The 26,650-nt window shown below is 47.5% G+C and overlaps 1 protein-coding gene across 1 annotated transcript in view; it reads right to left on the bottom strand.

Moving 5' to 3' along the window:
* The window catches only part of zgc:158659 (uncharacterized protein LOC791141 homolog), a 149,735-nt gene extending 123,400 nt beyond the window's left edge, over positions 1-26,335 (bottom strand). The window contains exons 1-3 of the mRNA XM_036958414.1: positions 26,016-26,335; positions 8,960-9,230; positions 4,742-4,958 (exon numbers count right to left, since the gene is read on the bottom strand). Coding sequence (XP_036814309.1) covers positions 4,742-4,930 — 189 coding nt within the window. The 5' untranslated portion in view covers positions 4,931-4,958; positions 8,960-9,230; positions 26,016-26,335. The remainder of the gene's footprint in view (positions 1-4,741; positions 4,959-8,959; positions 9,231-26,015) is intronic.
* Positions 26,336-26,650: the final 315 nt, after the last annotated feature.

The raw sequence follows: 26,650 nt of genomic DNA, 5'->3' as shown, positions 1-26,650 counted from the left end.
CAACAGCCCAACCACAGTCCTCCAGTACCCCCAACAGCCCAACTCTGGTCCTCCAGTACCCCCAACAGCCCAACTCTGGTCCTCCAGTACCCCCAACAGCCCAACTCCGGTCCTCCAGTACCCCCAACAGCCCAGCTCCAGTCCTCCAGTACCCCCAACAGCCCAGCTCCAGTCCTCCAGTACCCGCAACAGCCCAGCTCCAGTCCTCCAACAGCCCAACTCCAGTCTTCCAGTACCCCCAACAGTCCAGCTCCAGTCCTCCAGTACCCCCAACAGCCCAGCTCCAGTCCTCCAACAGCCCAGCTCCAGTCCTCCAGTACCCGCAACAGCCCAGCTCCAGTCCTCCAACAGCCCAACTCCAGTCCTCCAGTACCCCCAACAGTCCAGCTCCAGTCCTCCAGTACCCCCAACAGCCCAGCTCCAGTCCTCCAACAGCCCAACTCCAGTCCTCCAGTACCCCCAACAGCCCAGCTCCAGTCCTCCAGTACCCCCAACAGCCCAGCTCCAGTCCTCCAGTACCCCCAACAGCCCAGCTCCAGTCCTCCAGTACCCCCAACAGCCCAACTCCGGTCCTCCAGTACCCCCAACAGCCCAACTCCGGTCCTCTAGTACCCCCAACAGCCCAACTCCGGTCCTCCAGTACCCCCAACAGCCCAGCTCCAGTCCTCCAGTACCCCCAACAGCCCAGCTCCAGTCCTCCAACAGCCCAACTCCAGTCCTCCAGTACCCCCAACAGCCCAGCTCCAGGCCTCCAGTCCCCCCAACAGCCCAGCTCCAGTCCTCCAGTACCCCCAACAGCCCAGCTCCAGTCCTCCAGTACCCCCAACAGCCCAGCTCCATTCCTCCAGTACCCCCAACAGCCCAACTCCAGTCCTCCAGTCCCCCCAACAGCCCAACTCCAGTCCTCCATTACCCCCAACAGCCCAACTCCAGTCCTCCAGTCCCCCCAACAGCCTAGCTCCAGTCCTCCAGTACCCCCAACAGCCCAGCTCCAGTCCTCCAGTACCCCCAACAGCCCAGCTCCAGTCCTCCAACAGCCCAACTCCAGTCCTCCAGTACCCCCAACAGCCCAGCTCCAGTCCTCCAACAGTCCAGCTCCAGTCCTCCAGTACCCCCAACAGCCCAGCTCCAGTCCTCCAACAGCCCAACTCCAGTCCTCCAGTACCCCCAACAGCCCAGCTCCAGGCCTCCAGTACCCCCAACAGCCCAGCTCCAGTCCTCCAGTACCCCCAACAGCCCAGCTCCAGTCCTCCAGTACCCCCAACAGCCCAGCTCCATTCCTCCAGTACCCCCAACAGCCCAACTCCAGTCCTCCAGTCCCCCCAACAGCCCAACTCCAGTCTTCCATTACCCCCAACAGCCCAACTCCAGTCCTCCAGTCCCCCCAACAGCCTAGCTCCAGTCCTCCAGTACCCCCAACAGCCCAGCTCCAGTCCTCCAGTACCCCCAACAGCCCAGCTCCAGTCCTCCAACAGCCCAACTCCAGTCCTCCAGTACCCCCAACAGCCCAGCTCCAGTCCTCCAGTACCCCCAACAGTCCAGCTCCAGTCCTCCAGTACCCCCAACAGCCCAGCTCCAGTCCTCCAACAGCCCAACTCCAGTCCTCCAGTACCCCCAACAGCCCAGCTCCAGTCCTCCAGTACCCCCAACAGCCCAGCTCCAGTCCTCCAGTACCCCCAACAGCCCAGCTCCAGTCCTCCAGTACCCCCAACAGCCCAACTCCGGTCCTCTAGTACCCCCAACAGCCCAACTCCGGTCCTCCAGTACCCCCAACAGCCCAACTCCAGTCCTCCAGTACCCCCAACAGCCCAACTCCGGTCCTCCAGTACCCCCAACAGCCCAGCTCCAGTCCTCCAGTACCCCCAACAGCCCAGCTCCAGTCCTCCAACAGCCCAACTCCAGTCCTCCAGTACCCCCAACAGCCCAGCTCCAGGCCTCCAGTCCCCCCAACAGCCCAGCTCCAGTCCTCCAGTACCCCCAACAGCCCAGCTCCAGTCCTCCAGTCCCCCCAACAGCCTAGCTCCAGTCCTCCAGTACCCCCAACAGCCCAGCTCCAGTCCTCCAGTACCCCCAACAGCCCAACTCCGGTCCTCCAGTACCCCCAACAGCCCAACTCCGGTCCTTCAGTACATCCAGTATACTCAAATTAGACTATTATGTTGCTATATCTCTGTCCGTTGTTTCTCTCTAGGGATTGGAACTGGAGAGAATCTTCATAACATGCTCCCACAAAATGACCTGCCCTATCCAGAGTAGCCTACGCTCCATTCTGACAGCTGGAAATGCTAGCTAATCCTTTCACCCTCTTCCATGGATGTTAGCTAGTTAGCTAGCTAGCTAGCTACAAATGCATTTTTAGTTAACTAGCTAACATGAAGTTGAAGTTAGCAAGCTGGTGATATTTAATTAACTTAGCTAGCAACACTATGTAAAATAACCTAAAGGTGAATATTACGTTAGCAGCTCATTTCAGTTAGCGAAGTTTCTGTAGCAAGCCACCTAGCTAATAATACATTGATCATTTTCAAAATATATTTACTTACTTGATAGGTTTTCCCACTGCCTCTGTTTCTGGGTCCTTAGATGAACTAAATAATGGGCAATCTTCCCGAAGATTCACAAAGATGAACTAAATAATGGGCAGTCTTCCCGAAGATTCACAAAGATTAACTAAATAATGGGCAGTCTTCCCAAAGATTCATAAAGATGAACTAAATAATGGGCAGTCTTCCCGAAGATTCATAAAGATGAACTAAATAATGGGCAGTCTTCCCGAAGATTCATAAAGATGAACTAAATAATGGGCAGTCTTCCCGAAGATTCATAAAGATGAACTAAATAATGGGCAGTCTTCCCGAAGATTCATAAAGATTAACTAAATAATGGGCAGTCTTCCCGAAGATTCATAAAGATGAACTAAATAATGGGCAATCTTCCCGAAGATTCATAAAGATGAACTAAATAATGGCAATCTTCCCGAAGATTCATAAAGATGAACTAAATAATGGGCAATCTTCCCGAAGATTCACAAAGATGAACTAAATAATGGGCAGTCTTCCCGAAGATTCACAAAGATGAACTAAATAATGGGCAGTCTTCCCGAAGATTCACAAAGATGAACTAAATAATGGGCAATCTTCCCGAAGATTCACAAAGATGAACTAAATAATGGGCAATCTTCCCGAAGATTCACAAAGATGAACTAAATAATGGGCAGTCTTCCCGAAGATTCACAAAGATGAACTAAATAATGGGCAATCTTCCCGAAGATTCATAAAGATTAACTAAATAATGGGCAATCTTCCCGAAGATTCATAAAGATGAACTAAATAATGGGCAGTCTTCCCGAAGATTCACAAAGATGAACTAAATAATGGGCAGTCTTCCCGAAGATTCACAAAGATGAACTAAATAATGGGCAATCTTCCCGAAGATTCACAAAGATGAACTAAATAATGGGCAGTCTTCCCGAAGATTCACAAAGATGAACTAAATAATGGGCAGTCTTCCCGGAGATTCACAAAGATGAACTAAATAATGGGCAGTCTTCCCGAAGATTCACAAAGATGAACTAAATAATGGCAATCTTCCCGAAGATTCACAAAGATGAACTAAATAATGGGCAGTCTTCCCGAAGATTCATAAAGATGAACTAAATAATGGCAATCTTCCCGAAGATTCAGGTGGCAGCACAACACATCCAGCCATGTGGATGATGGGAAGACTTCCAACAGACTGACTTTGGTCTTCCAAAATGGCACCTGGTGATTTGTGACGCAACTGCAAGACCTCTATAGGTGTACACTAGGTATAGTACTGTAGTATTAACCTGTAGTAGGTGGTATATGGGGTATAGTTACTTGTAGTAGGTGGTATAGAGGTCATAGTTACCTGTAGTAGGGGGTATAGGGGGCATAGTTACCTGTAGTAGGTGGTATAGGGGGTATAGGGGACATAGTTACCTGTAGTAGGGGGTATAGGGGGTATAGTTACTTGTAGTAGGTGGTATAGAGGTCATAGTTACCTGTAGTAGGGGGTATAGGGGGTATAGTTACTTGTAGTAGGTGGTATAGAGGTCATAGTTACCTGTAGTAGGGGGTATAGGGGGTATAAGGGGCATAGTTACCTGTAGTAGGTGGTATAGGGGATATAGGGGGCATAGTTACCTGTAGTAGGGGGTATAGGTGGTATAGGGGGCATAGTTACCTGTAGTAGGTGGTATAGGGGGCATAGTTACCGGTAGTAGGTGGTATAGGTGGTATAGGGGGCATAGTTAACTGTAGTAGGTGGTATGGGGGCATAGTTAACTGTAGTAGGTGGTATAGGGGGCATAGTTACCGGTAGTAGGTGGTATAGGTGGTATAGGGGGCATAGTTACCTGTAGTAGGTGGTATAGGGGGTATATGGAGCATAGTTACCTGTAGTATGGGGTATAGGGGGTATAGGGGGCATAGTTACCTGTAGTAGGTGGTATAGGGGGCATAGTTACCTGTAGTAGGTGGTATAGGGGGTATAGGAGGCATAGTTACCTGTAGTAGGGGTATAGAGGGCATAGTTACCTGTAGTAGGTGGTATAGGGGGTATAGAGGGCATAGTTACCTGTAGTAGGTGGTATAGGGGGCATAGTTACCTGTAGTAGGTGATATAGGGGGCATAGTTACCTGTAGTAGGTGGTATAGGGGGTATAGAGGGCATAGTTACCTGTAGTAGGTTGTATAGGGGGTATAGGGGGCATAGTTACCTGTAGTAAGTGGTACAGGGGGTATTTCCGGGCCTCTGTGAACAGCTGTTGTTTGATGTTCGTGAGCGGCGCCTCTCTGAGACACTCCAGACTAACCAGCATGCCATTGGGCAGACAGCAGTCCACCAGGATCCTAGGGGGCATGAGGTGAAGGCCCCATAGTTCCCCTGAAGATGGCCGCGGGGCCATCTAGACACACACTCGGCTCTACCACAACCTGAGGGAGGAGAACACACGTTACACATACACGCTCAATACACACACACACGCGCGCACGCGCACACACACACACACACACACACACACACACACACTCCGCTCCAGCAGAGGTCTCCCCAGGTCCAGAACAGAGGCTAGGAAACACATAATATTAAATAGAGCCATGACTATGGAACTCTCTGCCACCCCAGGAAACTCAGGCTAGCTATAAAACAGATTAAAGAACACCTTACTGCACAAAGGGGACTTTGAAGAGACAGCCATTTTATATATATTGTATTGTAATTTACACTGGGTTATGTATTAGACCTAGATATTGATATGTAGTCTGTGTGACGTTTAAAATGTAAAGTGCATTTGGAAAGTTTTCAGGCCCCTTCCCTTTTTCCACATTTTGTTATGTTACAGCCTCATTCTGAAATGGATTAAATTAAAACGTTTCCTCATCAATCTACACACAATAACCGATAATGACAAAGCGAAAACAGGTTTTTAGAAATATTTGCCAATTTATAAAATATAAAAAACAGAAATATTTTATTTACTTCAGTATTCAGACCCTTTTCTATGATACTCGACATTGAGCTCAGGTGCATCCTGTTATCATTGATCATTCTTGAGATGTTTCTACAACTTGATTGGAGTCCACCTGTGGTAAATTCAATTGATTGGACATGATTTGGAAAGGCACACACCTGTCTATATAAGGTCCCACAGTTGACAGTGCATGTCAGAGCAAAAACCAAGCCACGAGGTCGAAGGAATTGTCCGTAGAGCTCCGAGACAGGATTGTGTCGAGGCACAGATCTGGGAAAGGGTACCAAAAAATGTCTGTAGCATTGAAGGTCCCCAAGAACACAGTGGCCTCCGTAATTCTTAAATGAAAGTTTGGAACCACCAAAACTCTTCCTAGAGCTGGCCGCCCGGCCAAACTGAGCAATCGGGGAGAAGGACCTTGGTCAGGGAGGTGACCAAGAACCCAATGGTCACTCTGACAGAGCTCTAAAGTTCCTCTGTGGAGATGGGAGAACCTTCCAGAAGGACAACCGTCTCTGCAGCACTCCACCAATCAGGCCTTTATGATAGAGTAAAAGGCACATGACAGCCTGCTTGGAGTTTGCCAAAAGGCACCTAAAAGACTCTCAGATGATGAGAAACAAGATTCTCTGGTCTGATGAAACCAAGATTGAACTCTTTGGCCTGAATGCCAAGGGTCACGTCTGGAGGAAACCTGGCACCATCCCTACGGTGAGGCATGGTGGTGGCAGTATCATGCTGTGGGGAAGTTTTTCAGCGGCATGGACTGGGAGACTAGTCAGGATTGAGGGAAAGATGAATGGCACAAAGTACAGAGAGATCCTTGATGAAAACCTGCTCCAGAGTGCTCAGGACCTCAGACTGGGGCGATGGTTCACCTTCCAACAGGACAACGACCCTAAGCACACAGCCAAGACAACGCAGGAGTGGGACAAGTCTCTGAATGTCCTTGAGTGGCCCGCCCAGAACCCGGACTTGAACCCAATGAATATCTCTGGAGAGACCTGAAAATATCTGTGCAGCGACGCTCCCCATCTAACCTGACAGAGCTTGAAAGGATCTGCAGAGAAGAATGGGAGAAACTCCCCAAACACAGGTGTGCCAAGCTTGTAGCGTCATACCCAAGAAGACTTGAGGCTGTAATCGCTGTCAAAGGTGCTTCAAGAAAGTACTGAGTAAAGAGTCTGAATACTTATGTAAATGTGATATTTGCGTTTATTTTTATCAATAACATTTTTTTTTTGCTTTGTCATTTTGGGGGTATTGTGATGTCATTATGGGGTATTGTGATGTCATTATGGGGTATTGTGATGTCATTATGGGGTATTGTGATGTCATTATGGGGTATTGTGTGTAGATTGATGAGGGGGAAAAAAACTATTGAATAAATTTTAGAATAAGGCTGTAACGTAACAAAATGTGTAAAAAGTCCAGGGGTCTGAATACTTTCTGAAGGCGCCATATGTTCTGTACTATGTGGACCCCAGGAAGAGTAGCTGATGACCTGGCTCATGGGGATCCTTATAAATACCAATACCTTGGGACACACACACACACACACACACACACACACACACACACACACACACACACACACACACACACACACACACTAGTATTTCCATGGTAATAAAGCGGATCCAGTTGAACTGAGGGGTCTGAGAGAGTCTATAAAGTCTGGATGTTGAGGAGAGAAAGAGAAGAAAATGGCAGAGGAGAACAAGAAAGAAGAGAAAGACAGGAAGAAAACATTAAAACGTTTAGGAGAAAGAGAGAGCAGAACAGATTGAAGTGGAGAGAGAGAGAGGGAGAGAGAGCGAGAGCAGAACATATTGAAGTAGAAAGAGAGAGCGAGAGAGAGAGAGAGAGAGAGAGAGAGGGTGGGAGAGAGAGATCGAGAGAGGGAGAGAGAGAGAGAATAACATATTGAAGTAGAGAGAGAGAGAGAGAGAGAGATAGAGAGATGGTGGGAGAGATCAAGAGAGGGGAGATCGAGAGAGGGAGAGAGAGATCGAGAGAGGGAGAGAAGGCGATAGACTGCAGACATTTTTAGAAAGTGATTTGTAATGGTCTCTTAAATCCCCGAATATGATGTCACTCTTTCATACAGGATCATCAGCCTGTTTTCTCTCTCTGTGTGTGTGTGTGTGTGTGTGTGTGTGTGTGTGTGTGTGTGTGTGTGTGTGTGTGTGTGTGTGTGTGTGTGTGTGTGTGTGTGTGTGTGTGTGTGTGCGCGCGCGCGCGCGCGTGCGTGAAGTTGATATCATGTTGTCTCCAGTCATAACGGAGCATGTATAATGATTTATAACGGTAATGATAGCGGTAGTAACCGAAGCTACCGCCCTCTCCTCTCCGGGAACAGAGACCTGTCAGTCGGCATAATCTCCCGCTCTTCCCGGCTTCTCCCCCCGGCAAGTCACGAAGCGGCTGAGCGGCAAACGCAATACTACGCAACAAACACACACACACACCGCAAAGCCGCGGCAAGGGCAGACGCGCTCAGAGCTCAGCGGCAGCGAACAAAGAACCGAGCCGCCGCGCGAGAGAAAGTAGGACACGGGCCGCCTGGCGCATGCAGCTGCACAAATAAGACCCCGTCCGTCCCCCGCTCTCTGACACACACACACACACACACACACACACACACACACACACACACACACACACACACACACACACACACACACACACACACACACACACACACACACTGACCACCGAGAATCAAAGTGACAGCATCATTGAGACAGCACTCAGAGCTTCTTGTTGGATCAGAGAGCTGTAGCTTAATGTGATGGGAGCCGGGAGACAATAACCCATAACATATAACAAAAGAATCAAACAGTCAGTCAGTCACGACCTCTGCTAAACTACCAACTAACAGCTAGTCTAATAAATATACTCATATTATTATTCTGTATTTGATTTGATTTGACACTCAAAGCGGGAGACAGACAGCCGAGTAGGGTATAGGCTTAGCTAGAGCATAGGTCTACTGAAGGCTATTTACTTCAATATTAGGCTGTACACACAATACAGCTCTGGACTTCCGGGGACAGACGGATGATAGTTTTCTTACGGGCCATATTAGATGTTTTTGTTAATGAGTTTATCAGGAGAATGTTATTTTCTCCACCTCTCTCTCTCTCTCTCTCTTCTCTGGTTACAAACAATCCTGTAGTGAAACCCCTCTTTTTCTCTCCACGACTTTCTCCTGATCCTTTCTTCTCCTCTCTGATTATTGGCAGCGATGATACCCCAGAGATGAGATGTCATCATTATTATGATGAGACATCAGCTTCCTGACACACACACACACACACACACACAGCGCCAATATGACACGCGCGATCACAGTAGCCAGGCTGTCCATAGTGAGTCATGATATAAGCTTCAATAAGTGACTCTGCTCCCCCCTCCATCCCTCCTCCTCTCCCTCCTTCCCCGAAGTTTGTCACTCACCCCTGTCTCTCCCGCCAGGCTGTAAGGCGGGTGGGTCTGTCTCGCGGGGCCGGTAGCGATGCGTGTCTGCGCCCGAGCCTCCGTTCCAGCCCTGGTCATAGCATCATGTCTACCAGCAGACTCGCGTACAGGACAGGACGCCCTTCCTCTCTCGCTGCCCTGCTTCACTGCCGTTAAAACGGTAAATCTGCGCGTGCCGACGCCTGTCTTGTCTTCTCCTTTCACCGTAAACTAAACCGGGGCTTCAAACCATCCAGTTCCTCTACCGGGCCTGTGCGGAGTGGAGAACAATGTGTTCGACAGGGAGGGGGGAGAGGGGGAGGGGAGGAGAGGAAGAGGGGACGACATGTAATCACATAATTCATTTTTAAAGGGGAGTCGACCTGGCAGTCAGCTGTTCCTAACTCAGAGGACATATGGAGAGGCATCGCCTTTAAGAGCAGAGCGGCACTGGTGACCGTTTATTAGTCGGGGGAAAATAATAATAATAATACACGCTATATACTGAGTGAACAAAACATTAAGAACACCCCCCTAATTGTTTATTATTTCACCTTTATTTAACCAGGTAGGCCAGTTGAGAACACCTTTATTTAACCAGGTAGGCCAGTTGAGAACAAGTTCTCATTTATAACTGCGACCTGGCCAAGATAAAGCAAAGCAGTGTGACACAAACAACAACACAGAGTTACACATAAACAAACATACAGTCAATAATACAATAGGAAAGTCTATATACAGTGTGTACATATGAGGTAAGATTAGGGAGGTAAGGCAATAAATAGGCCATAGTGGTGAAGTAATTACAATATAGCAATTAACACTGGAGTGCGGATGAGGATGTGCAAGTAGAGATACTGGGGTGCAAAAGAGCAGAAAAACAAAAACAAATATGGGAATGAGGAAGGTGGATGTTTACATATGGGCTGTGTACAGATGGGCTGTTTACAGATGGGCTGTTTACAGATGGGCTGTTTACAGATGGGCTGTTTACAGATGGGCTGTTTACAGATGGGCTGTGTACAGATGGGCTGTTTACAGATGGGCTGTTTACAGATGGGCTGTTTACAGATGGGCTGTTTACAGATCGGCTGTTTACAGATGGGCTGTTTACAGATGGGCTGTTTACAGATGGGCTGTGTACAGATGGGCTGTGTACAGATGGGCTGTTTACAGATGGGCTGTTTACAGATGGGCTGTGTACAGATGGGCTGTTTACAGATGGCCTGTGTACAGATGGGTTGTTTACAGATGGGCTGTGTACAGATGGGCTGTTTACAGATGGGCTGTTTACAGATGGGCTGTTTACAGATGGGCTATGTACAGGTGCAGTCATCTGTGAGCTGCTCTGACAGCTGATGCTTAAATATAGTGAGGGAGATATGAGTCTCCAGCTTCAGTGATTTTTCCAAATTTGTTCCAGTCAGCAGCGAACTGGAAGGAAAGGCGGCCAAAGGAGGTGTTGGGGATGACCAGTGAAATATACCTGCTGGATCGTGTGCTGCTATGGTGACCAGTGAGCTGAGATAAGGCGGAGCTTTACCTAGCATAGACTTATAGATGACCTGGAGCCAGTGGGTTTGGCGACGAATATGAAGCGAGGGCCAGCCAACGAGAGCATACAGGTCGCAGTGGTGGGTGGTATATGGTGCTTTGGTGACAAAACAAATGGCACTGTGATAGACTGCATCCAATTTGCTGAGTAGAGTATTGGAGGCTATTTTGTAAATTACATCGCCGAAATCAAGGATTGGTAGGATGGTCAGTTTTACGAGGGAATGTTTGGCAGCATGAGTGAAGGAGGCTTTGTTGCGAAATAGGAGGCCGATTCTAGATTTCATTTTGGATTGGAGATGCTTAATATCAAATCAAATCCAAGTTTTTTTTCACATGAGCCGAATACAAACAGTGAAATGCTTACTTACAGGCTCCAACCAACAGTGCAAAAAAATGTATTAGTTGAACAATAGTTAAGTAAAGAAATAAAACAATAGTAAAAAGACAGGATATATACAGTAGAGAGGATATATACAGTAGTGAGGATATATACAGTAGAGAGGCTATATACAGTAGAGAGGATATATACAGTAGAGAGGCTATATACAGTAGAGAGGATATATACAGTAGAGAGGCTATATACAGTAGAGAGGCTATATACAGTAGAGAGGCTATATACAGTAGAGAGGCTATATACAGTAGAGGCTATATACAGTAGAGAGGCTATATACAGTAGAGAGGCTATATACAGTAGAGAGGCTATATACAGGATATATACAGTAGAGAGGCTATATACAGTAGAGAGGCTATATACAGTAGAGAGGCTATATACAGTAGAGAGGCTATATACAGTAGAGAGACTATAAAAGTAGAGAGGCTATATACAGTAGAGAGGCTATATACAGTAGAGAGGCTATAAAAGTAGAGAGGCTATATACAGTAGAGAGCCTATATACAGTAGTGAGGCTATATACAGTAGAGAGGCTATATACAGTAGAGAGGCTATATACAGTAGAGAGGCTATATACAGTAGAGAGACTATATACAGTAGAGAGGCTATATACAGTAGAGAGGCTATATACGGTAGAGAGAATATAAAAGTAGAGAGGCTATATACAGTAGAGAGAATATAAAAGTAGAGAGGCTATATACAGTAGAGAGGCTATATACAGTAGAGAGACTATATACAGTAGAGTGGCTATATACAGTAGAGAGGCTATATACGGTAGAGAGGCTATATACAGTAGAGAGGCTATAAAAGTAGAGAGGCTATATACAGTAGAGAGGCTATATACAGTAGAGAGGCTATAAAAGTAGAGAGGCTATATACAGTAGAGAGGCTATATACAGTAGAGAGGCTATATACTGTAGAGGGGCTATATACAGTAGAGAGGCTATATACAGTAGAGAGGCTATATACAGTAGAGAGGCTATATACAGTAGAGAGACTATATACAGTAGAGAGGCTATATACAGTAGAGAGGCTATATACGGTAGAGAGGCTATATACAGTAGAGAGGCTATATACAGTAGAGAGGCCATATACAGTAGAGAGGCTATAAAAGTAGCGAGGCTATATACAGTAGAGAGGCTATATACAGTAGAGAGGCTATATACAGTAGAGATGCCATATACAGTAGAGAGGCTATATACAGTAGTGAGGCTATATACAGTAGAGAGGCTATATACAGTAGAGAGGCTATATACAGTAGCGAGGATATATACAGTAGAGAGAATTTATACAGTAGAGAGGCTATATACAGTAGAGAGGCTATAAAAGTAGCGAGGCTATATACAGTAGCGAGGCTATAAAAGTTGCGAGGCTATATACAGTAGAGAGGCTATATACAGTAGAGAGGCTATAAAAGTAGAGAGGCTATAACAGTAGAGAGGTTATATACAGTAGAGAGGCTATATACAGTAGAGAGTCTATATACAGTAGAGAGGCTACATACAGTAGAGAGGCTATATACAGTAGAGAGGCTGTATACAGTAGAGAGGCTATATACAGTAGAGAGGCTATATACAGTAGAGAGTCTGTATACAGTAGAGAGGTTATATACAGTAGAGAGGCTATATACAGTAGAGAGTCTATATACAGTAGAGAGGCTATATACAGTAGAGAGGTTATATACAGTGGAGAGGCTATAACAGTAGAGAGTCTATATACAGTAGAGAGTCTATATACAGTAGAGATGCTATAACAGTAGAGAGGCTATATACAGTAGAGAGTCTATATACAGTAGAGAGGCTATAACAGTAGAGAGGCTATATACAGTAGAGAGGCTATATACAGTAGAGAGTCTATATACAGTAGAGAGGCTATATACAGTAGAGAGGCTATATACAGTAGAGAGGCTACATACAGACACCGGTTAGTCGGGCTGATTGAGGTAGTATGTTTAAAAAAATATATATATTTCACCTTTATTTAACCAGGTATTTATATATATAACCCTAACCCTTTATTTAACCAGGTATTTATATATATAACCCTTTATTTAACCAGGTATTTATATATATAACCCTAACCCTTTATTTAACCAGGTATTTATATATATAACCCTTTATTTAACCAGGTATTTATATATATAACCCTTTATTTAACCAGGTATTTATATATATAACCCTTTATTTAACCAGGTATTTATATATATAACCCTAACCCTTTATTTAACCAGGTATTTATATTTATAACCCTTTATTTAACCAGGTATTTATATATATAACCCTTTATTTAACCTGGTATTTATATATATAACCCTTTATTTAACCAGGTATTTATATATATAACTCTAACCCTTTATTTAACCAGGTATTTATATATATAACTCTAACCCTTTATTTAACCAGGTATTTATATATACAGCCCTTTATTTAACCAGGTATTTATATATATAACCCTTTATTTAACCAGGTATTTATATATATAACCCTTTATTTAACCAGGTATTTATATATATAACCCTTTATTTAACCAGGTATTTATATATATAACCCTTTATTTAACCAGGTATTTATATATATAACCCTTTATTTAACCAGGTATTTATATATATAGCCCTTTGTTTAACCAGGTATTTATATATATAGCCCTAACCCTTTTTTTAACCAGGTATTTATATATATAACCCTAACCCTTTATTTAACCAGGTATTTATATATATAACCCTTTATTTAACCAGGTATTTATATATATAACCCTTTATTTAACCAGGTATTTATATATATAGCCCTAACCCTTTATTTAACCAGGTATTTATATAATATATATATAACCCTAACCCTTTATTTAACCAGGTAGCCCAGTTGAGAACAAGTTCTCATTTACAACTGCGACCTGGCCAAGATAAAGCAAAGCAGTGTGACATAAACAACAACAGAGTTACACATAAACAAACGTACAGTCAATAACACAATAGAGAAAGTGTCACGCCCTTACCTTAGTTATCTTTGTTTTCTTTATAATTTTGGTTCGGTCATGGTGTGACGAGGGTGGGTATGTGTGTTTTTTGTCTTGTCTAGGATTTTTGTACATCTATGGGGTTTTGGTATGTCTAGGTAAATGTAGGTCTATGGTGGCCTGAATTGGTTCCCAATCAGAGGCAGCTGTTTATTGATGTCTCTGTTTGGGGATCCTATTTAGGTTGCCATTTTGGTTTTGTGGGTTATTGTCTATGTGTAGTTGCCTGTCAGCACTCGGTTTATATAGCGCCACGTTCGTTTTGTTATTTTGTTAGTTTGTTTAGTGTTCTTTCTTTATTAAAATATGTATTCATATCACGCTGCGTCTTGGTCTCATCAATACGACGATCGTGACAGAATAACCCACCATAAAAGGACCAAGCAGAGTGAAAAGGAGGAGCAGCGTTTGATGAAGCAGACAGCATGGACATGGGACGAAATAGTGGACGGTAAAGGATCCTGGACGTGGGAGGAGATACTGGCAGGAGAGGATCGCCTACCATGGAGGCAGGTGGAGATACTGTCAGGAGAGGATCGCCTACCATAGAGGCAGGTGGAGATACTGTCAGGAGAGGATCACCTACCATGGAGGCAGGTGGAGATACTGGCAGGAGAGGATCGCCTACCATGGAGGCAGGTGGAGATACTGGCAGGAGAGGATCGCCTACCATGGAGGCAGGTGGAGATACTGTCAGGAGAGGATCGCCTACCATGGAGGCAGGTGGAGATACTGTCAGGAGAGGATCGCCTACCATGGAGGCAGGTGGAGATACTGGCAGGAGTGGATCGCCTACCATGGAGGCAGGTGGAGATACTGGCAGGAGTGGATCGCCTACCATGGAGGCAGGTGGAGATACTGGCAGGAGAGGATCGCCTACCATGGAGGCAGGTGGAGATACTGGCAGGAGAGGATCGCCTACCATGGAGGCAGGTGGAGATACTGTCAGGAGAGGATCGCCTACCATGGAGGCAGGTGGAGATACTGTCAGGAGAGGATCGCCTACCATGGAGGCAGGTGGAGATACTGTCAGGAGAGGATCGCCTACCAAGGAGGCAGGTGGAGATACTGGCAGGAGTGGATCGCCTACCATGGAGGCAGGTGGAGATACTGGCATGAGAGGTTCGCCTACCATGGAGGCAGGTGGAGATACTGGCAGGAGAGGATCGCCTACCATGGAGGCAGGTGGAGATACTGGCAGGAGAGGATCGCCTACCATGGAGGCAGGTGGAGATACTGGCAGGAGAGGATCGCCTACCATGGAGGCAGGTGGAGATACTGTCAGGAGAGGATCGCCTACCATGGAGACAGGTGGAGATACTGGCAGGAGAGGATTGCCTACCATGGAGGCAGGTGGAAATACTGTCAGGAGAGGATCGCCTACCATGGAGGCAGGTGGAGATACTGTCAGGAGAGGATCGCCTACCATGGAGGCAGGTGGAGATACTGTCAGGAGAGGATCACCTACCATGGAGGCAGGTGGAGATACTGGCAGGAGAGGATCGCCTACCATGGAGGCAGGTGGAAATACTGTCAGGAGAGGATCGCCTACCATGGAGGCAGGTGGAGATACTGGCAGGAGAGGATTGCCTACCAAGGAGGCAGGTGGAAATACTGTCAGGAGAGGATCGCCTACCATGGAGGCAGGTGGAGATACTGTCAGGAGAGGATCGCCTACCATGAAGGCAGGTGGAGATACTGGCAGGAGAGGATCGCCTACCATGGAGGCAGGTGGAAATACTGTCAAGAGAGGATCGCCTACCATGGAGGCAGGTGGAGATACTTTTAGGAGAGGATCGCCTACCATGGAGGCAGGTGGAGATACTGGCAGGAGAGAATCGCCTACCATGGAGGCAGGTGGAGATACTGTCTGGAGAGGATCGCCTACCATGGAGGCAGGTGGAGATACTGTCTGGAGAGGATCGCCTACCATGGAGGCAGGTGGAGATACTGTCAGGAGAGGATCGCCTACCATGGAGGCAGGTGGAGATACTGTCAGGAGAGGATCGCCTACCATGGACGCAGGTGGAGATACTGTCAGGAGAGGATCGCCTACCATGGAGGCAGGTGGAGATACTGTCAGGAGAGGATCGCCTACCATGGAGGCAGGTGGAGATACTGTCAGGAGAGGATCGCCTACCATGGAGGCAGGTGGAGATACTGTCAGGAGAGGATCGCCTACCAAGGAGGCAGGTGGAGATACTGGCAGGAGTGGATCGCCTACCATGGAGGCAGGTGGAGATACTGGCATGAGAGGTTCGCCTACCATGGAGGCAGGTGGAGATACTGGCAGGAGAGGATCGCCTACCATGGAGGCAGGTGGAGATACTGGCAGGAGAGGATCGCCTACCATGGAGGCAGGTGGAGATACTGGCAGGAGAGGTTTGCCTACCATGGAGGCAGGTGGAGATACTGGCAGGAGAGGATCGCCTACCATGGAGGCAGGTGGAGATACTGGCAGGAGAGGATCGCCTACCATGGAGGCAGGTGGAGATACTGGCAGGAGAGGATCGCCTACCATGGAGGCAGGTGGAGATACTGGCAGGAGAGGATCGCCTACCATGGAGACAGGTGGAGATACTGGCAGGAGAGGATTGCCTACCATGGAGGCAGGTGGAAATACTGTCAGGAGAGGATCGCCTACCATGGAGGCAGGTGGAGATACTGTCAGGAGAGGATCGCCTACCATGGAGGCAGGTGGAGATACTGTCAGGAGAGGATCGCCTACCATGGAGGCAGGTGGAGATACTGGCAGGAGAGGATCGCCTACCATGGAGGCAGGTGGAAATACTGTCAGGAGAGGATCGCCTACCATGGAGGCAGGTGGAGATACTGGCAGGAGAGGATTGCCTACCAAGGAGGCAGGTGGAAATACTGTCAGGAGAGGATCGCCTACCATGGAGGCAGGTGGAGATACTGTCAGGAGAGGATCGCCTACCATGAAGGCAGGTGAAGATACTGGCAGGAGAGGATCGCCTACCATGGAGGCAGGTAGAAATACTGTCAGGAGAGGATCGCCTACCATGGAGGCAGGTGGAGATACTTTTAGGAGAGGATCGCCTACCATGGAGGCAGGTGGAGATACTGGCAGGAGAGGATCGCCTACCATGGAGGCAGGTGGAGATACTGGCAGGAGAGGATCGCCTACCATGGAGGCAGGTGGAGATACTGGCAGGAGAGGATCGCCTACCATGGAGGCAGGTGGAGATACTGTCAGGAGAGGATCGCCTACCATGGAGGCAGGTGGAGATACTGTCAGGAGAGGATCGCCTACCATGGAGGCAGGTGGAGATACTGGCAGGAGTGGATCGCCTACCATGGAGGCAGGTGGAGATACTGGCATGAGAGGTTCGCCTACCATGGAGGCAGGTGGAGATACTGGCAGGAGAGGATCGCCTACCATGGAGGCAGGTGGAGATACTGGCAGGAGAGGATCGCCTACCATGGAGGCAGGTGGAGATACTGTCAGGAGAGGATCGCCTACCATGGAGGCAGGTGGAGATACTGGCAGGAGAGGATCGCCTACCATGGAGACAGGTGGAGATACTGGCAGGAGAGGATTGCCTACCATGGAGGCAGGTGGAAATACTGTCAGGAGAGGATCGCCTACCATGGAGGCAGGTGGAGATACTGTCAGGAGAGGATCGCCTACCATGGAGGCAGGTGGAGATACTGTCAGGAGAGTATCACCTACCATGGAGGCAGGTGGAGATACTGGCAGGAGAGGATCGCCTACCATGGAGGCAGGTGGAGATACTGTCAGGAGAGGATCGCCTACCATGGAGGCAGGTGGAAATACTGGCAGGAGAGGATCGCCTACCATGGAGGCAGGTGGAGATACTGTCAGGAGAGGATCGCCTACCATGGAGGCAGGTGGAGATACTTTTAGGAGAGGATCGCCTACCATGGAGGCAGGTGGAGATACTGTCAGGAGAGGATCGCCTACCATGGAGGCAGGTGGAGATACTGGCAGGAGAGGATCGCCTACCATGGAGGCAGGTGGAGATACTGGCAGGAGAGGATCGCCTACCATGGAGGCAGGTGGAGATACTGTCAGGAGAGGATCGCCTACCATGGAGGCAGGTGGAGATACTGGCAGGAGAGGATCGCCTACCATGGAGGCAGGTGGAGATACTGGCAGGAGTGGATCGCCTACCATGGAGGCAGGTGGAGATACTTTTAGGAGAGGATCGCCTACCATGGAGGCAGGTGGAGATACTGGCAGGAGAGGATCGCCTACCATGGAGGCAGGTGGAGATACTGGCAGGAGAGGATCGCCTACCATGGAGGCAGGTGGAGATACTGGCAGGAGAGGATCGCCTACCATGGAGGCAGGTGGAGATACTGTCAGGAGAGGATCGCCTACCATGGAGGCAGGTGGAGATACTGTCAGGAGAGGATCGCCTACCATGGAGGCAGGTGGAGATACTGGCAGGAGTGGATCGCCTACCATGGAGGCAGGTGGAGATACTGGCATGAGAGGTTCGCCTACCATGGAGGCAGGTGGAGATACTGGCAGGAGAGGATCGCCTACCATGGAGGCAGGTGGAGATACTGGCAGGAGAGGATCGCCTACCATGGAGGCAGGTGGAGATACTGGCAGGAGAGGATCGCCTACCATGGAGGCAGGTGGAGATACTGGCAGGAGAGGATCGCCTACCATGGAGACAGGTGGAGATACTGGCAGGAGAGGATTGCCTACCATGGAGGCAGGTGGAAATACTGTCAGGAGAGGATCGCCTACCATGGAGGCAGGTGGAGATACTGTCAGGAGAGGATCGCCTACCATGGAGGCAGGTGGAGATACTGTCAGGAGAGGATCACCTACCATGGAGGCAGGTGGAGATACTGGCAGGAGAGGATCGCCTACCATGGAGGCAGGTGGAAATACTGTCAGGAGAGGATCGCCTACCATGGAGGCAGGTGGAGATACTGGCAGGAGAGGATTGCCTACCATGGAGGCAGGTGGAAATACTGTCAGGAGAGGATCGCCTACCATGGAGGCAGGTGGAGATACTGTCAGGAGAGGATCGCCTACCATGAAGGCAGGTGGAGATACTGGCAGGAGAGGATCGCCTACCATGGAGGCAGGTGGAAATACTGTCAGGAGAGGATCGCCTACCATGGAGGCAGGTGGAGATACTTTTAGGAGAGGATCGCCTACCATGGAGGCAGGTGGAGATACTGGCAGGAGAGGATCGCCTACCATTGAGGCAGGTGGAGATACTGGCAGGAGAGGATTTTACCTCTTGGGGATGTCATTCGAAAACATAATGTTAACTTTCACTGCTATGCGGTTGACACACTGCTGTACATTTCAATGAAACATGGTGAAGCCCCAAAATTGCCCTCGGTAGAAGCCTGTGTTTCAGGCATAAGGAAGTGGATGGCTGCAAACTTTCTACTTTTAAACTTGTTCTAGGTCCCAAGAAACTAAGAGATCTTCTGTTGAATCTGATAATTAATCTTGATGGTTGTACAGTCGTCTCAAATAAAACTGTGAAGGACCTCGGCGTTACTCTGGACCCTGATCTCTCTTTTGAAGAACATATCAAGACTGTTTCAAGGACAGCTTTTTTCCATCTACGTAACATTGCAAAAATCAGAAACTTTCTGTCCAAAAATGAATCCATGCTTTTGTTACTTCTAGGTTAGACTACTGCAATGCTCTACTTTCCGGCTACCCGGATAAAGCACTAAATAAACTTCAGTTAGTGCTAAATACGGCTGCTAGAATCCTGACTAGAACCCAAAAATGTGATCATATTACTCCAGTGCTAGCCTCCCTACAATGGCTTCCTGTCAAGGCAAGGGCTGATTTCAAGGTTTTACTGCTAACCTACAAAGCATTACATGGGTTTGCTCCTACCTATCTTTCCAATTTGGTCCTGCTGTTCATACCTGCACGTACGCTACGGTCACAAGACGCAGGCCTCCTAATTGTCCCATGGATTTCTAAAAATGGAGCTCCTATAGAGCTCAATTTTTATGGAATGGTCTGCCTACCCATGTGAGAGACGCAGACTCGGTCTCAACCCTTAAGTCTTTACTGAAGACTCATCTCTTCAGTGGGTCATATGATTGAGTGTAGTCTGGGCCAGGAGTGTGAAGGTGAACGGAAAGGCTCTGGAGCAACGAACCGCCCTTGCTGTCTCTGCCTGGCCGGTTCCCCTCTCTCCACTGGGATTCTCTGCCTCTAACCCTATTACAGGGGCTGAGTCACTGGCTTGCTGGTGCTCTACCATGCCGTCCCTAGGAGGGGTGCATCACTTGAGTGTGTTGAGTCACTGATGTGATCTTCCTGTCTGGGTTGGCGCCCCCCCTTGGGTTGTGCCATGGCGGAGATCTTTGTGGGCTATACTCGGCCTTGTCTCAGGATGGTAAGTTGGTGGTTGAAGATATCCTTCTAGTGGTGTGAGGGCTGTGCTTTGGCAAAGTGGGTGGGGTTATATCCTGCCTGTTTGGCCCTGTCCGGGGGTATCATTGAATGGGGCCACAGTGTCTCCTGACCCCTCCTGTCTCAGCCTCCAGTATTTCAGCTTCAGTAGTTTATGTGTCGGGGGGCTAGGGTCAGTCTGTTATATCTGAAGTACTTCTCCTGTCTTATCTGGTGTCCTGTGTGAATTTAAGTATGCTCCCTCTAATTCTCTCTTTCTCTTTCTTTCTTTCTCTCTCGGAGGACCTGAGCCCTAGGACCATGCCTCAGGACTACCTGGCATGATGACTCCTTGCTGTCCCCAGTCCACCTGGCCGTGCTGTTGCTCCAGTTTCAACTGTTCTGCCTGCCGCTATGGAACCCTGACCTGTTCACCGGACGTGCTACCTGTCCCAGAACTGCTGTTTTCAACTCTCTGGAGACAGCAGGAGCAGTATAGATACTCCTAATGATCGGCTATGAAAAGCCAACTGAAATTTACTCCTGAGGTGCTGACCTCTTGCACCCTCTACAACCACTGTGATTATTATTATTTGACCATGCTGACATCTATGAACATTTGAACATCTTGGGCATGTTCTGTTATAATCTCCACCCGGCACAGCCAGAAGAGGACTGGCCACCCCTCATAGCCTGGTTCCTCTCTAGGTTTATAATCTCCACCCTGCACAGCCAGAAGAGGACTGGCCACCCCTCATAGCCTGGTTCCTCTCTAGGTTTCTTTCTAGGTTCTGGCCTTGGGAGTTTTTCCTAGCCACCGTGCTTCTACACCTGCATTGCTTGCTGTTTGGGGTTTTAGGCTGGGTTTCTGTACAGCACGTTGAGGTATCAGCTGATGTAAGGGCTTTATAAATACATATGATTTGATTTTGATTTGATAGAGAAAGCTTAAGCCCCACCCTCGTCAATATATACAGTTGAAGTCAGAAGTTTACATACACTTAGGTTGGAGCCATTAAAACTAGTTTTTTAACCACTCCACAAATTGCTTGTTCACAAACTATAGTTTTGGCAAGTCGGTTAGGACATCTACTTTGTGCATGACACAAGTAATTTTTCCAACAATTGTTTACAGACAGATTATTTCACTTATAATTCACTAATTATCAAAATCCAGAAAAGAGCCGTTAAATTCTACAACCACCTAAAAGGAAGCGATTCCCAAACCTTCCATAACAAAGCCATCACCTACAGAAAGATGAACCTGGAGAAGAGTCCCCTAAGCAAGCTGGTCGTGGGGCTCTGTTCACAAACACAAACACACCCCACAGAGCCCCAGGACAGCAGCAAAATTAGACCCAACTAAATCATGAGAAAACAAAAATATAATTACTTGACACGTTGGAAAGAATTAACAAAAAAACAGAGCAAACTAGAATGCCGTTTGTCCCTAAACAGAGAGTACACAGTGACAGAATACCTGACCACTGTGACTGACACAAACTTAAGGAAAGCTTTGACTATGTACAGACTCAGTGAGCATAGCCTTGCTATTGAGAAAGGCCTTCGAATGCAGACTGTTATGGGTGTGTACGGGAGGCGGAGTGCAGGAGAGCAGAGTGTAGTGAACAGACTTTAATTCCGTTCCAAAAATGACATAAAAACAAGAAGTAAAGCGCCCGACAATAATCCACATAACAAACAAACAATTACACACAAAGACAATGGAGGATAAATACAGTAATTATGGAATGAAAACCAGGTGTGGAACAAAAGAGAGAGATGAGAAATGGAGATGGCTAGAAAACCGGTGACGTCGATCGAACAAGGACTTTCGTGACACAGACCTGGCTCTCAGTGAGCATAGCCTTGCTATTGAGAAAGGCCGTCGTAGGCAGACCTGGCTCTCAGTGAGCATAGCCTTGCTATTGAGAAAGGCCGCCGTAGGCAGACCTGGCTCTCAGTGAGCAGACAGGCTAAGAGAGAGAGAGAGTGACTATGTACAGACTCAGTGAGCATAGCCTTGCTATTGAGAAAGGCCGCCGTAGGCAGACCTGGCTCTCAAGAGCAGACAGGCTAAGAGAGAGAGAGAGTGACTATGTACAGACTCAGTGAGCATAGCCTTGCTATTGAGAAAGGCTGCCGTAGGCAGACCTGGCTCTCAAGAGCAGACAGGCTAAGAGAGAGAGAAAGTGACTATGTACAGACTCAGTGAGCACAGCCTTGCTATTGAGAAAGGCCGCCGTAGGCAGACCTGGCTCTCAAGAGCAGACAGGCTAAGAGAGAGAGCGAGTGACTATGTACAGACACATATTTCCCTCAGATTACACAGACCTGGCTCTCAGTGAGCATAGCCTTGCTATTGAGAAAGGCCGCTGTAGGCAGACCTGACTCTCAAGAGAAGACAGGCCATGTGCTCACTGCCCACAAAATGAGGTGGAAACTGAGCTGCACTTCCTAACCTCCTGCCAAATGTATGACCATATTAGAGACATACAGTGCCTTGCGAAAGTATTCGGCCCCCTTGAACTTGGCAACCTTTTGCCACATTTCAGGCTTCAAACATAAAGATATAAAACTGTATTTTTTTGTGAAGAATCAACAACAAGTGGGACACAATCATGAAGTGGAACGACATTTATTGGATATTTCAAACTTTTTTAACAAATCAAAAACTGAAAAATTGGGCGTGCAAAATTATTCAGCCCCTTTACTTTCAGTGCAGCAAACTCTCTCCAGAAGTTCAGTGAGGATCTCTGAATGATCCAATGTTGACCTAAATGACTAATGAAGATAAATACAATCCACCTGTGTGTAATCAAGTCTCCGTATAAATGCACCTGCACTGTGATAGTCTCAGAGGTCCGTTAAAAGCGCAGAGAGCATCATGAAGAACAAGGAACACACCAGGCAGGTCCGAGATACTGTTGTGAAGAAGTTTAAAGCCGGATTTGGATACAAAAATATTTCCCAAGCTTTAAACATCCCAAGGAGCACTGTGCAAGCGATAATATTGAAATGGAAGGAGTATCAGACCACTGCAAATCTACCAAGACCTGGCCGTCCCTCTAAACTTTCAGCTCATACAAGGAGAAGACTGATCAGAGATGCAGCCAAGAGGCCCATGATCACTCTGGATGAACTGCAGAGATCTACAGCTGAGGTGGGAGACTCTGTCCATAGGACAACAATCAGTCATATATTGCACAAATCTGGCATTTATGGAAGAGTGGCAAGACAAAAGCCATTTCTTAAAGATATCCATAAAAAGTGTTGTTTAAATTTTGCCACAAGCCACCTGGGAGACACACCAAACATGTGGAAGAAGGTGCTCTGGTCAGATGAAACCAAAATTGAACTTTTTGGCAACAATGCAAAACGTTATGTTTGGCGTAAAAGCAACACAGCTGAACACACCATCCCCACTGTCAAACATGGTGTTGGCAGCATCATGGTTTGGGCCTGCTTTTCTTCAGCAGGGACAGGGAAGATGGTTAAAATTGATGGGTAGATGGATGGAGCAAAATACAGGACCATTCTGGAAGAAAACCTGATGGAGTCTGCAAAAGACCTGAGACTGGGACGGAGATTTGTCTTCAAACAAGACAATGATCCAAAACATAAAGCAAAATCTACAATGGAATGGTTCAAAAATAAACATATCCAGGTGTTAGAATGGCCAAGTCAAAGTCCAGACCTGAATCCAATCGAGAATCTGTGGAAAGAACTGAAAACAGCTGTTCACAAATGCTCTCCATCCAACCTCACTGAGCTCGAGCTGTTTTGCAAGGAGGAATGGGAAAAAATGTCAGTCTCTCGATGTGCAAAACTGATAGAGACATACCCCAAGCGACTTACAGCTGTAATCGCAGCAAAAGGTGGCGCTACAAAGTATTAACTTAAGGGGGCCGAATAATTTTGCACGCCCAATTTTTCAGTTTTTGATTTGTTAAAAAAGTTTGAAATATCCAATAAATGTCGTTCCACTTCATGATTGTGTCCCACTTGTTGTTGATTCTTCACAAAAAAATACAGTTTTATATCTTTATGTTTGAAGCCTGAAATGTGGCAAAAGGTCGCAAAGTTCAAGGGGGCCGAATACTTTAGCAAGGCACTGTATGTCCCTCAGATTACACAGATACACAAAGAATTAGAAAACAAACCCAATTTTGCTAAATTCCCATATCTACTGGGGGAAATACCACAGTGTGTCATCACAGCAGTAAGATTTGTGACCTGTGCCACGAGAAAAGGGCAACCAGTGAAGAACAAACACCATTGTAAATACAACCCATATTTACGCTTATTTATTTTATCTTGTGTCCTTTAACCATTTTACATTGTTAAAACACTGTATATATATATAATATGACATTTGTAATGTCTTTATTGTTTTGAAACCTCTGTATGTGTAATGTTTACTGTTAATTTTGATTGTTTTTCACTTTATATATTCACTTTATATATTATCTACCTCACTTGCTTTGGCAATGTTAACACATGTTTCCCATGCCAATAAAGCCCTTGAATTGAATTGAATTGAAAAATTGAGAGAGAGAGACGTAGTTGTTGTTTTGGGGACAGTTGATAGAGAGAGCGAGAGAGAGAGAGAGAGAGGGAGAGAGAGAGGTAGTTGTTGTTTTGGGGACTGTTGATAGAGAGAGAGAGAGAGAGAGAGAGAGAGAGAGAGAGGGAGAGAGAGAGAGTGTTGTTGTTTTGGGGACAGTTGATAGATAGATAGATAGATAGATAGAGAGAGAGAGAGAGAGAGAGAGAGAGAGAGAGGTAGTTGTTGTTTTGGGGACAGTTGATAGATAGATAGATAGATAGATAGAGAGAGAGAGAGAGAGAGAGAGAGAGAGGTAGTTGTTGTTTTGGGGACTGTTGATAGAGAGAGAGAGAGAGAGAGAGAGAGAGGGAGAGAGAGAGAGAGAGAGAGAGAGGGAGAGAGCGAGAGAGAGAGAGAGAGAGGGAGAGAGTGTTGTTGTTTTGGGGACAGTTGATAGAGAGAGAGAGAGAGAGTGTTGTTGTGGTAACAGTTGCCAGGCAGATGTAAAGTTGGGTCATTCTAAGACCACACCCCTGACACAAACAAACCCCCTGACCCCCACCCCTCCTTTTTGTTTGTGTGTGTGAGATTAGTGATCAGTCTGTTTCTCCCCCCTCCCTGCATATCTTTATTTGTTGATAGGGGGAGGGCTTTAGGGATTTAAATCGGATGGGGGTTATCCTTCCCTCCTCCTCCCTCCCTATCCCATACTCCTCCTCCCTATACCATACTCCTCCTCCTCCCTCCCTCATCCCCCCTAACCCCATCTCCTCCTCCCTCCCTCATCCCCCCTAACCCCGTCTCCTCCTCCCTCCTTATCCCCGTCTCCTCCTTCCTCCTTATCCCCGTCTCCTCCTTCTCCCTCCTCCTCCACCTTCCCCCTCCTCTCCCCCTCCTCCTCCCTCCCTATCCCCGTCTCCTCCTCCTCCCTATCCCCGTCTCCTCCTTCCTCCTCCTCCCTCCCTATCCCTCCTCCTACTCCTTCCCCCTCCTCTCTCCCTCCCTCCTTCCTTCTCCCTCCTTCCTTCTCCTCCTCCCTCCCTTCTCCTCCTTTCCTCCTCCTCCTCTCATCCCTGCACAGGTGTATCCTTCTCTCTCACACACACACATTCAAACTCACAAACATACTGTGACACACACACACAGGTTAAAGAATAAACATCAGACTCACCGGTGGATCAGGCTCTTCTCCTCCAGGTCAACAGTTAGAGTCTCGCTGCTATAACAGTATCCTACAGTACTACCGCTGATATAAACGTCCAACCTACAGAGGTGATACAGGCTGACTGGTCTATGTGTGTGATCAGGCTGTCGCTGCATCTCTTCCTGTCACTTCGCTCCAGCCTGACAGTGTGTGTGTGTGTGTGTCTGACAGTGTGTGTGTGTAAATGTGCGCGTGTCTGACAGTATGTGTGTGTGTGTCTGACAGTGTGTGTTCCTCCCTCACATCCCCTGGTCTCCGTAGCGATGTGGAGGTTGGCTGCTGGCAGCTGAAACAATGTAGCCTCACATCCTCTTTCCTCTCCCTCCTCCCCTATCTCTCTCCCTCCTCGCTGGTCTCTTTCTCCCGTCTATCTCATCCTTCTCTCTCTCTCTCTCCCCTATCTCTCTCCCTCCTCCCCTATCTCTCTCCCTCCTCTCTCATCATTCTCTCTCTCTCTCTCTCTCCCCCCTCCCCTATCTCTCTCTCCCTCCTCCCCTATCTCTCTCCCTCCTCCCCTATCTCTCTCCCTCCTCTCTCATCCTTCTCTCTCTCTCTCTCTCTCCCCTCCCATATCTCTCTCCCTCCTCCCCTATCTCTCTCCC

The sequence above is a fragment of the Oncorhynchus mykiss genome, chromosome 21, assembly GCF_013265735.2.
Source record: "Oncorhynchus mykiss isolate Arlee chromosome 21, USDA_OmykA_1.1, whole genome shotgun sequence".
In the NCBI taxonomy this organism is placed as follows: Eukaryota; Metazoa; Chordata; class Actinopteri; order Salmoniformes; family Salmonidae; genus Oncorhynchus; species Oncorhynchus mykiss.
The sequence above is the reverse complement of the archived record's forward strand: the minus strand, read 5'-3'. Positions and strand labels throughout refer to the sequence as shown.